Source organism: Gekko japonicus, unplaced genomic scaffold (assembly GCF_001447785.1).
Source record: "Gekko japonicus isolate JY-2015 unplaced genomic scaffold, Gekko_japonicus_V1.1 scaffold183, whole genome shotgun sequence".
Classification (NCBI taxonomy): domain Eukaryota; kingdom Metazoa; phylum Chordata; class Lepidosauria; order Squamata; family Gekkonidae; genus Gekko; species Gekko japonicus.
Genome location: NW_015175361.1, coordinates 391,920 through 404,886, shown reverse-complemented (window position 1 = coordinate 404,886; position 12,967 = coordinate 391,920). Strand labels below are relative to the sequence as shown.

Sequence of the window (12,967 nt, the reverse complement as noted above, 5' to 3'; positions counted from 1 at the left end):
AACAACTTTGTTGAGGTGCCTTGAGAGGGAGAAATAGCCCAAAGGAAGTAAACAGTCTTTATGCTCTGGTAACTAAAGGGGAGTTTGCAGATTGCTCTAAACTGTGTTTGAATTTCTGTGACTCAGGATGTGTTTACCAGTTCCATGGAGACGCAGTGGGTTGGTTAGTTATGTTACACAGGGAAAAGTCTGGCTTTTGCTTTTATGTGCAGTAAACTGGAGGCTTTAAAAAAGAGGCTATGTCGTAATGCAAGGAAAGGGAAGCATTTTGGTGCGTCTGTTACTGAACAGATCCGTCTGACGTTTATCAGAACTGACGGCTATTGTGATAGTAATGGGACAGATGGGTTGGCTTAATTGAGTGATAACTGTGTGCTCATAGTATTTCACATACCTGTTTGGCATTACAATTTTTATTTATGTCCTTAGGATCAATCTAAGAACATAACCAGAATATCTGAAGTGATTGTAGTGGCACTGGACCATCCAGATCCTAAACACATTTATTTGGAATTCTGCTACAATGGTTTCACTAGTACTTACTTTGAAGTAAATAACTATAATGTGGTGCACATGTACTTGGAAATAAGTGCAATTTATATTCAGTAGAGTTAATTTTTGAGTAAACTGGATTAGTAACTGGTGGTTGTGTTCATGCATTACATGTTTAACCTGTCTCATTTATGCATGATAAGAAACCAAACATATATCCTCTCCAGTGTACATTTTTACATTTATATGGTAGAACTGTATAAGCCTTGGGGGTGAAAATACTCTTCTAAGCATGTAACAACTACTGAGTTGCACCTGCTCTCTGCTTGTGACATATGTGGGTTTGGATTGTGTGGGTCACTGGGCTTATTTTTGAATTCTCACTTTAATACAAGAGCAGCTGTAATATATCCATGTCTCATTTTATGCCTAAACAATCTGTGTTGTCAGGCTGAAAAAGGTCAGAACCAGGGCTACCTAGTACCATCATACCAGAGATAAGACTTGAGCCTGGATTGTGTAAAATCAAACTCAGAACTGTATCCACTGCACTGCTGTTGAGAGCCAGTGTGGTGTAGTGGTTAGACTGTGGGACTGTGCTCTGAGAGAATCAGGTTCGAATCCCCACTCTGCTATGGAAGCTAGCTTGGTGGCCTTGGGCCACTCACACATTTTCAGCCTAACCTAATCTATAGAGTGGTTGTGAGGATAAAATGGAGGAGTAGGAGAATGATGTACGCTGCCTTGGGTCCACTTTGAAGTGCGTAAATAAATGGTTGGTTCTGCATAAAGTGAGACTGAGTATGCTTTTTGGTTCTTTTTTTTGTTCCGGAGTTGGCCTGTACAAAACCAGGTGATCGGTTCACCTAGCTTACTATTAGAACAAAGTTTGAGTCCAGTGACACCTTTAAGACCAACAAAGTTTAATTCTGGGTACGAGCTTTTGCGTGCATATAAACAAAATCTTACACTCAAAATTAAATTTTGTTGGTCTTCAGGGTGACACTGGACATTGCTACCCACTTAGTATTGACTGCGGAGAAAGGTTACTAGAGACCTTTCAACTGGAGATAGTAGAGATTGAATCTGGGAACTCTGCCTGCAAGGCACATGCTCTTCTACTGAGCCATGGCGCTTCCCTTTGTGTACAGGGCTTCTGTACAACCCAACCTGTTTTCTGGGCCTAATTTGTCCGTGCTTTGATTTGAAAAGGCTAAAGGAGATCTGGCAATCCTAACTGCATAAATACAAGTTCTTAATGGAAAGGTATCAATGAGAGCAAATCTCTTTTTTCAGTTGATTGAGGTGGGATTTCTCCAGGATAATTCTTGTTAGGTCCTGTTGGACTTCTCTTAATTAATTGCAACTACAGGCTGTTCTCTGCAAAAATAATTTAAGCCACTGATTTTTACTCAACTGAAGCACAAATAGCCCAACATAAGCATTTCTGTTGAGAGACTCACTTTGATGACATAAAAGTTTTGTGTTTTGTTTTTCAGTGTAAGAACTAGAAATAGGGTGAACAAATTCCTAGCAATTTAAGGTGTGTGCATGGAATGGGCACAGAAGGGTGGAGTTCAGGTCCCCAAGGCATGCATTTCTGACTAATTTCCTCACCTGGCAGATCTTTCTGTCTTGCCAAGATTTCATAAGGTTACTGTAAAACTGTATTTCCCTCTACGGATGCAATCACAGCCTCATTGTTCCGTTGCCACTTCAGTCCCATCAGGATATGGTGTGGTTATGTGGTAGAGAAGTTTGTACACTGCTCTGCTTCCTTGAAGATTATCTTTCATAATCAGGTTCTCTGTGGGAACACTTTGTTTCTCTTCTTACAGTCAAGGTTATTGAAAATGTCAATACCATGTTGGAAATGGAATCTGATTAGTGTAGTACATGGATATCCTAAAATTTCTAGGCAAGACATCCACTTTAGTATCCTTGAAGAGGAAACTGCGTGGATATTGACTAGCAGAGAGAGACCTGCCCTTATCATTATGTCTTTGGGCAGTAACCACTTTTGATGGCACTCCTTCCTTTTCTGTAAGTTTTCTGTAAGTTTTCAGCTGTTCCAAATCTCCTTCTGGATTGGATATTCACTTCCCTTTCCCTTTTAACCATAACTGCTCCTGGGTATAGAACAGCACAAATCTGCTAGATCAGTTTTTTCTGGCAAAGAAATATATAGTGTGAAAGGCTTCACCTACACAATTTTTTAAAACCACAGAGGAGTTAATTTTTAAAAAAATAGTTCTGTGATCTTCCTTTGCACTAATCCAAATGCCAGTTATTTATCCTCTTTAGGTTTATGCAAATATAACATTTTCTTTCTTTGGAATGGTAGCAGGCACAGTTGATAAAGTTGTATGTATAATGTGAAGAGGCACATGAGCAAGAGAGGGAACTGATTTCCCTTTTGGCAAATTACTTCTCAGTTTTATTAGCTAGATCCCAGGCTTTCTTTTGAAGTGAAAATACCTCTGTTGTGACACCAACTCATCATTCTTCACCTGAATTCCTATAAATAATGTGATACACAAGATTATATCAGAAGGACAGGTATCCCAACACTTTTGGGAATCTGCTTCTAATATTTATAAAAGAGAAGGAAACAATAGAAATTTTCTAGAGGTTGAGTTACAATTTTGTCACAGAAAGGACATGGGCCATGTGCTGGGCTTTAATTAGGTATCCGAACAAACAACTGTCTCGAAGCCAGCTTCCGCCATCAGTTTGGTGTCCTCTCACTCTTTACTTTACATCCACCCACATTCTCTTGAGGAAATACCATTTGACAGGTGACACATAGCTAGGTTTGCAGCTCTATTTCTGTGATTGCTTTTTGGAACTGTCCCAGTAGAGAAAATTGCTGTGATGTGTAATGTTTTACCACTGCTTCATATAATACATTACTTCTTGCAATCAACCTTTGAGACAGTTTGCATGAAGAACCAAAATGGCAAAACAGTAACCACATGTAGTCTAGACCATCATTGCGTGTTTATGAAGCAGATAGCCAGCCTGAATGGGAAATCACTGGAAATGTCCTGTAAGCAAGAGCTTAATAAAAAGTCTTCCTAGTTCAGCAATATAGTGTGCAACTAGGGGTTCAGGGAATGCGTCATTGAAAGCTAAGCATGGATGTGTGTGTCCCCTAGGATGCCCTTCAGCCTGTGGTGAGCACAGAAAGCCAGATGTATCAAAGCTCAGGCTTCACCTGCCTCCTGTACTGATCCTTGTTAATAGTGTAGTTTGCTTTGAATGACACGTTAATGGTGGAATCCTAAGCACAAATACTTTTAAAAGTTCTTAAAAGTTCATTGACTTGAATAGCATTAGAAGGGTGTAATTCTGTTTAGATAAGATTGTAGTGTAAAACATCTGACTTAGATCACCTGATATTTCGCTGTCCCCACTGGACTCAAGTTAGAGGCACCTATATCTGTCCCTTCTGGCAGTTCTCTATCCATGTACTGTTGAAGCCTAGCTTGTAGGATCTTGAGCATGACCTTGCTAGCGTGTGATATGAGTGCAATTGTGCGATAGTTTGAACATTCCTTGGCATTGCCCTTCTTTGGGATTGGAATGTATACTGATCTTTTCCAATCCTGTGGCCACTGTTGCGTTTTCCAAATTTGCTGGCAAATTGCGTGCAGCACTTTAACAGCATCATCTTCTAAGACTTTGAATAGTTCAGCTGGAATACCATCACCTCCACTAGCTTTGTTGTTAGTAATGCTTTCTAAGGCCCATTTAACTTCACATTCCAGGATGTCTGGCTCAAGGTCAGTGATTATACCGTCGTGTTTGTCAAGGACATTGAGGTCTTTCTTGTATAGTTCTTCTGTGTATTCTTGCCATCTTTTCCTAATCTCTTCTGCTTCTGTTAGGTCCCTACCGTTTTTGTCCTTTATCATGGCCAGCTTTGCATGGAACGCTCCCTTGATTTCTCCAATTTTCTTGAAGAGATCTCTAGTCCTTCCCATTCTATTGTTTTCTTCTATTACTTTGAACTGTTCATTCAGGAAGGCCTCCTTATCTCTCCTTGATGTTCTCTGGAAAACTGGAAATAGCATTAGAAGGGTGTAATTCTGTTTAGGTAAGATTGTAGTGTAAAACATCTGAACGTTTGGATTGTGAACTTTGAGAATGGTAATATACTAATGTTGCAAAAGCAAGAGGTGTCCAGATGATATTCCCTGGGTTTACCAGTGACTTTAACGCAATAAAGTGCTTTATCGTTCATCGTGGTTACTGTGGCGTATTTAGAAGAGGGTGAGGAACATGGCAGTGTGATTTTGCGTATGTATCATTCAGGATTTTAGGACATACTTTTTGAGTACTGCCTTAAAATGTAAGGCTTTTTGTCTATGTGTATATTTAGTCAGAGTTCCAAAATGCTAAAATTACACCATTTGTTTATGCTACTGTAGCCCCAGATACCTGCAAAACATAGCATGTTAAAAGAATGTAGCATTACCCCATTGTTGACTCAGTGACAGACACTAAGACCACTGGCCTTTTGAATGTATTGCCAGTGTGCTAGTTGCAGCTGTTATTGAACAGCTGGTAGGTAAACTATGAAATAATTAGAAAAAATGTTTTAGTCAAGCACACACCCTAATTTGGAAGCAATTTTTTCACTACAAATATTCTGTAAGAATTTATCTAGCAGACTATAAAGAATCTTAAAGAGTTCAGTTAGAAATTACTTTTTCCTTTAATGTCAGTTTGCACTGCACATTTCACATTGTATGAGAGCACTCCGAGAGAAACATTTTGTAACTGTGGCTGCTTCCATATGGAGGTTTTCCTCTGGCACTTTAAAAAATAAATAAATAAAATGATTCAGCTGTTATTGAACAGCTGGTAGGTAAACTATGAAATAATTAGAAAAAATGTTTTAGTCAAGCACACACCCTAATTTGGAAGCAATTTTTTCACTACAAATATTCTGTAAGAATTTATCTAGCAGACTATAAAGAATCTTAAAGAGTTCAGTTAGAAATTACTTTTTCCTTTAATGTCAGTTTGCACTGCACATTTCACATTGTATGAGAACGCTACAAGAGAAACATCTTGAATATTTTGTAACTGTGGCTGTTTCCATATGGAGGTTTTCCTCTGCCACTTAAAATAAATAAATAAATAAAATGATATACTCCTCTAATTGTCATCTTTTCAAGGTTTTCCCATTCCCAGTGTTTTATTTCTCAAATCTGCTCTACCCTGGGGTTTTTTTTAATGCAATCCAAGCACATCAGCACATTATTAAGGAAGGACTTCCTGCTACAAAGATCCTGCCCTATTTGTTTTACCACTGCAGGGCTTTTTGTGGGCTTATTTTTCTTTTTAGTCAGCAATTCCTATAGCCCTATAATGATCTACTGACACCTATCTATTTCCATTTCAAATTTTTTGTCCTCTGAATCCCCAGAACTTGCTGTTCAAAAATGACATTTCTTGGCGTTTTCATTGTTATGATATAAGGGGAAAGGCACAGGCAGTTTTTGTACCAATTGCATGGACAGGAATGGAGAGGGAAAGCTGCTAGGTGGCTAGAGGGATACTATTTGTATGCCAGAACTGCTAGTGCACGGCAATGATTGATGCTCCTTACCTTTTCTAAATTATAATAGAACCCTTATAGAACTTGAGTGCATACATGAAAAAAACAAAAACAAAAAAGGTTGACAAATTGTTGCAGCAGCTGTGACAACCATGCCCCAGAGAGGCAGTGCATACTTGCTGCAGACCATGTGTGGAAGTCAGGGAAAAGGCAGAGAAAAGTTTGCAGAAAGCTCCCACATATGGAAGCTCCATTGCCAACGTGCATATGCCAAGAATCCTTGCCCTGTAAGCTGCCTAGGATAGTTATAACATTTCTGAATAGATCTGACCCCAAGTTAGAGTTAACAACATTTCTGTGAATTTTCAAACTTGAAATGTACTGTGATTTTTGTGCTTCCCTACGTTGTTCAGCAAATTTTAATCAGCTGCTCAGTATTCACAATATCAAGGCATAGGCAACTTGTAAAATGAATTATTTGAAAGCAAATGTCCCTAAGGATCTGGAATTTCATAGAAGACTGTGCCAAAGGAAATAGATAAATATCTAGTTTATTCTCAATAACCACAAATGTCTGTCTGTCACTGTTTCTATTTATCTATTTAATCTGTAGATTTCATTACAAGCTTTATTGTGGTGAATCTTACAATTAATTCAACCCTTTTATCCCACTTTTACAGCTAACAAGGGGAGGAAGGAAGTGTGTCAATTATTTATTTATTTAGTACATTTCAGCCCCGCCCTTCCTGCAAGAAGCCCAGGACAGTATACATAATTCTCCCCTCCTCCATTTTATTCTTACAACAATCAATCTGTGAGGTAGTTTGTCTGAGAGAAAATAACAAGCCCAAGGCCATCCAGCAAGTTTCCATGGCAGAATGTGAATTCAGCCCTGGATTTCCCAGATTCTAGCCTTACGCTCTAGCTAGTACACTATGTTGTACCAGACACATTTAAAATATTGTAAAACAAAATAAAATATATTTTTGCTATACAAAATTTTTAGCTGCAAATTAATCACAAAACCCTCTTCAAAAGTACTGTGTTACACACCTTCCTAAAGGCAGAAAGGCCAATCATCCTCTTCGCTGCTGGGAGTAGTCTATTTCGTAGTGTCCAGGCCTGTGCAGTCAAATGTTTGTAACCCATCTGTAGCTGTTCTCAGCACCTTGGGCAATGGAACCACAAGACTCTATGGTAGAGTAGCTCTGTGCAGATGTAATTGCTGATTTCCTACCTATGATTAAGAGACACACTTAATCTTCTCTTTGCTCAATGAAATTCTTCCTTTCCTTTCCTTTCCTTTCCTTTCCTTTCCTTTCCTTTCCTTTCCTTTCCTTTCCTTTCCTTTCCTTTCCTTTCCTTTCCTTTCCTTTCCTTTCCTTTCCTTATGCTATAGTTTTAGATTGGCACAGGCACTCACCATTGCTGCTAGTAGGCAGAGCTAGCTCTCAGTCACAGCTGGAAACCATGGAAATGAGCGATGGGTATCCCCTTGGCTAGAGACATCAAAACAGCATTGTGGAAGAGCTTTCTTGAGCATGTTGTATTCTATATAGTGGGATAAGAAAGACTGTAATGCAGATAGATTCAGGTGGGTAGCCTGAAGAAGTGTATCTGAAGAAGTGTGCATACACATGGATAAAACTTTGTTGATCTTAAAGGTGCCACTGGACTCAAATGTTGTAATGCAGATAGACATTCTGGTGCTAAATCAGGTTTTAGGTACACATTACTCCAGAATTATCCAGGGAGTCCTGTGGGAAGGACTGATAGGTTCTGAGGGAAGTAAGCTGGAAAGATGAACAAATTGAGGAGTTTGAGCAAGAACTTTCTAGTAGCTATTTAGACTCCCCCACCCCCAAATGCCCAGAAATATAGTTACCAGATTTTGATAGATACTTATAAAGAACTGTCATTTCAAAAGGGCCTCTTAATAATTTTCCGTATCTTATTTTTCCTAGTTCTTCGGTCCTTGATGATGTTATAAAATTAGTGCCTGCTGTGGTTCATTCTAAGGAGCCACTAGCTACTACTGTCTCCGATGGACACGTTGCTGCTCTGGATTCTGTTGAGCTGACTGCATCAAGGTAGAGTAAGAAAATAGTTCTATTTCTTGTGTGAGCAAATGGTAACCTTGCACCACTGGTCACTGAATGGTTGAAACCAACCAGGTAGTAAGAGTGGTTGCATTTTGAGAGTTGCTTGGAAATCTGGTTGGTAACTTATTGTAGTATTATGGTGGTTTTGCTTGTTGGCATCCAGCCATAAAGCTACCATGGAATTTGCAGAATGTAAACTACACTTGTGTGGTAAATCAGCCTGGAGTGCAACCGAATTTTACAGTAGACTAACGATAAGTGCCTTTTATGCGTTCAAGGGCAGAATGGAAGTATATTGGTTCACTGTTGTTTAGAACTTTCATAGCTGAAAAGCAAGAATCCTTTTGTTTTAGTTTCTATTTCAATAATAAGAGTTGATTACTCTCTGCTTTTGGCTAAGTATGTTTTACAGTTGACTTGCCAAGTGGTTGACCTAAAATATTAAATTTCAGGGGGGTTTTGCTAGACAAAATTAGGTTGCCCCCCCCCCCATTTCTGATCCTGCATTTGGCTTGATTCATACCACTGATAAGAGATCAGGATGAATCTATGTTACCTAAAGTGTGTATTGTACAGAGGGTGTAATATATCTGTGTATTTGGAGGGAGGATGGTTATTCCTTTGTGAAGTTCATGTGGTGTTTGCTAATTTTGCAGATCTTTGAAAATAGATTAATTCTTGCACTATGGCAGGCTTCCTTCCTCTAGTAGTTGAATACACTTAAGAAATGAGGAATTAAAAGGCTCTAATTTGCAACTTCAACGCACACAAATCATTGATTTTGTTTGTTATTCCTCTTTCACCCACACCCACACTTTCCCAATGCTTTTCTCCCCAGGAGACACAGCACAAATTACACAGGAAAGAGGGCCTGGGGACATGGTTATTGCATCCACTTCACAATGCCACTGTGCCAAGTCAGTTCAGGAGGCGAGGGCACCTGCTTTCAACTTTTAAAAAAGGAACCTATAAACAGATCAAGATAGGATAGTTTCTGGCCTCACCCGGAAGGGTTGCAGCCTCATTTAGTCAGGAAGGCCCCCTGTGCTAATAGGAAGCCTTCCTCTACTCAACCAGTTTGCAGGGAAGGGGGAAGCAGGGACAGCCAGAGAGGAGTTAATTCCTTTGAACCAGAAATTTGCCTGAAAACAAATTCCCATTCTATGTCACAGATTAAAAGTCATTCTTAGGTAGGACAAAACACTGCTCCCACCTATTGGCCCACCTAGGCTACAGCCCACATGGATTTCCCTATGCCTCATCTGGTGTGACCCTACGGTGCAATGTCTACACAGGAAAGTCTATAGTATTCAGACATGTGTTTAGACTCGGTGATATCACCCTCTTCAGCTACTTGGACATCTGGAAAAGTGAAGACCTGGAAATGTTGGAATTAACTACATAGCTGGTTCCATACACATTAATAAAAGAGAGTAAAGAATAAGGGAAGGTGGTAAAGGAGTGTGTGTGTGTGTGGATAATGAGTGTGTGTAAAGGGAATAGTAGTAAGTTCTGCTGAACTTTTGAACCTGGGGAGCAAAGAGCAGCTTTGTTTTCTTACCATCTGCTCATGGATGAGTCTGTGGCTTTCAAGTGCATAGGGAAGCTTAAGTAGTTTCTTCATTCCTTGTAATGTAGCTTGTCTGTACTGTAGATGACTCTCTAGAGTATCAAGACTTGGCTGATTTCTGCATTGATGCAATGGAGCCAAGTATTAACTTGGGGAGGCAGTCTCAAGCTTCAGCTTTATGCTGAGAAAGGAAGGGGGTAAAGACAGGAAAAGGCAGCTGATTTCATCCTTTGAAGATAATTTCAATGTCTGTTTTGTGCAGTTTCCATAGAGCTCTCTGCATCACAATAAATCAAAACTGCAGCAGTGGCCACTCTTCTGATGAGTACATTTTTTACCACTGTACCATTATTGACACTGGTTCATGGATGGTGTTTTGTTTGTTTGTTTTATTTTAGTGTGGGCAACTTTGGTCAGATAAATTGCCTGTTCTGCAGATTAGCAGTGATCTATGGCAATAAGCAAGTCCTAAAGAGGCCTGGATGGATAAGGGGTAATTTCGGATGGGTCAGATCCCTACTTATCCTGATTTATAATTCCCCAAAATGGGTCTCTGAGCAATACTGCAGGCATTTCTAGATGGAAATTTAAAAGCACTCCTCCAGCAGATGGTGAGTGGAGGCAATTACGTAATGCTTTGCTTACCCACTAATACACATCTGTCAGAGTGACAAGTTTGAACAGAAAGGTAACAGAAGGGTTGGTGAGCTGAGAGCTATCTGTCTGAGTCTGGACTTGGAGTGTTCAATTCAAAAGCGCAAACCAACAATGGACTTGAAGGCAACTTTAAAGAGGATGGTTTTCCAACTGGATGGGCCACATGTGACTGTATGCGCAGTGAAGAAAAGAAGTGTGCATTCATCATATGTGGCAGTGTGCACATTGTTTCCTCTTCTGAAGCAAAATCAGAACAGGAGAGGTTTTTTGTGTGTGAAGTGGCCTCAATGAAGAGATCATAACTGAAATGACAAACAGGTCTTGTTCATTTGAGAGGACAAAGTGTAAAATTGTTTTGCGGGGCACAATTTTCACTCAACCACATTGTTGCTGTTTGGTCAACAGAACAGAGAAAAGTTATATTTTATGGAGCTATTTTATTTGTAGACCATAGTTTCATGTCATCTGTATGGATTGTTTATCTTATGCAACCACATTACGTCTCTTGTTGTCTGGGCTTTTATACAGCATTAATCAACAGCTGTTTTGTGACACTCTGTTTAAAATATCCTTGTTACACATCTGTATGTGTCTTATATTTCTGCCCCATGGTTGTGCCAGAATATGTTTTCATTCGTGTGTATTTTTATAACTCCCCAGTTGTCACAATGGAGCCTTCAACAAGTTTCCATATTTAGCAATATTAAAATGAACTTCAGAGCCCCTTTTTGTAATTTTTTGATGTTATGTTGTTTATCCTTAAGGGATTACGTCCAGTTCTGATAGATGATAGGAGAGTGGTGTGAGAGAAGTATTGTATGAGGATGGGGTCATTTTGTGCTAAATGTCTTCCAGATGGCAGAGTGTAATGGGAGCCCAGAGTTGTCTCTCCATCTGTCCAGTCAAGATATTATATCTATGTGTTTGTTTCTCAAGGGCCACTGTTGCTCTATCCCCCAGTGTGCTGCTAGTGCACTATTAATACACTGTTCATAACCGTAAGGAAGCTCTGTGTGATGTGGGCCATGGACGTCCTTTTAAGTGACCAAATTGTGACAGGAACTGATGTATTTAACCATCTGCTCCGACAAGGAGTAATATTTCAACATAATTTCTCAACTATCTTTCCCAATAAAATTTAAAACATGATTGTGTACTGTGAGAACATAAATTGTTCCTTGGGTAGAATTTTTACACTTCAGAGATAGAGAAATACCAGGCTCAAACCAGGGTGTGTGTGTGGGGGGGTGATGGTGGATAATTGTGTGATACATTCACAATTCCTGTTTTTCATATTATTTTGGAACAACTACTGTCGTTTGCATAATGAACACGAGAGTACTCCTGAACATGAATTTCCTGACCCAAAGAAACAGCTTCTGAATGTACAGAAATAAATTGTTTCCTTTTTTTTTTTTAGCCCCCCGAAGGGGATTTTTTAATTTGCATTTTCTATAAACTACAAACACTACAACTAAAAATTGGAAGGGGAAAGGGAAACTATGCCCTATCACTATAACTATGGGAAATGGGTAAAGGGTAAACTTATAAATGAACACTACTTGATGGGGGAAGGAAACTACCATTCTAAACTATATCATCTATTGGTTTGGAGAAAGGAAAGCTAATACATATCACGATCTCATTAGTTAAAAATATGGCTTATTAACCTGATATTACAAGTTTGGTATTCAATTTGATTCATTACAATATTGCTTTAAGAGTACGCATTTGATAGCTTAACACAAATTCTGCCTTTAAAAACTATTGTTCTTGTTCTAGAATCTTTTCTTCCTGCGTTTCTTCGTTTTCTTGGGTTTAGGGGCGGCTGCTCCTTTCTACGATTCTGATGGTTCTGATGATGTGGAAGTAGAGCTTTTTGAATCCTGTGAGTAGGATTCTTCTTCTTCTTCATCATCATCATCTTCTTCTTCCGTCTGTTTAGAGTTCTTTTCTTTCTTTTTCTTTTTTGAATTAAACATTTGTTCCATAAATTTTTCAGCTTTTGGAACAGAGTCAATTTTATTTTTTTTATCCAAGTAATTGAAACTCAGTCCTTTCGGGAATAACCATCTATATGGTATTCCCTTTTTTTGCAGAGTGAGAGTAAGCATCCTGTATAGTTTCCTCCGTTTTCTGACTTCAAAGGGAATGTCTTTTAGTATTTTTATCTCTTCATTCTTAATTTTTACAGTTTTTCCCATTGTAGATTTTAGCACCAGATCTAGCGGAGCGATCAAGAGTGTGGTCAAGATAACTGTGAGTTAAAATGAGCGAACTGTCTTCAGAAGAGAAAATCCCCCCCCCCCAAAAAGAAAAACTTTTTGAGGCATCGGAACTTTGGTGGGTTTTCACAAGGTCTTCCTGTTTGTAATCCATTAATGGGGCCAAAGCCTCTGCCAAAAGTTCTTTTAAGTCCTCATTTTTCTCTTCAGGGATCCCATGGAAAGATAGAACATATGTAGATCTTTCCAGCTGGAGCTGTATTAATTACGTTTTATCGGAGGATTTTTCCTTCTCTGCTTCATCTACTGTTTTGTTAATACTCTCCGTCTGTTTTTCCATTTTTTTCAACAT

The 12,967-nt window shown here is 39.1% G+C and overlaps 1 protein-coding gene across 7 annotated transcripts in view; it reads left to right on the top strand.

Moving 5' to 3' along the window:
* TACC2 (transforming, acidic coiled-coil containing protein 2) overlaps positions 1-12,967 on the top strand; it is a 210,737-nt gene that overhangs the window by 74,616 nt on the left and 123,154 nt on the right. For 6 of the 7 annotated variants that reach the window (XM_015425395.1, XM_015425396.1, XM_015425391.1 and 3 more), the window contains one exon: positions 8,026-8,151. The exons of the other annotated variant lie outside the window; for it this stretch is intronic. In XM_015425395.1, the coding sequence (XP_015280881.1) occupies positions 8,026-8,151 (126 nt within the window). The remainder of the gene's footprint in view (positions 1-8,025; positions 8,152-12,967) is intronic. 7 annotated transcript variants of the gene reach the window in all.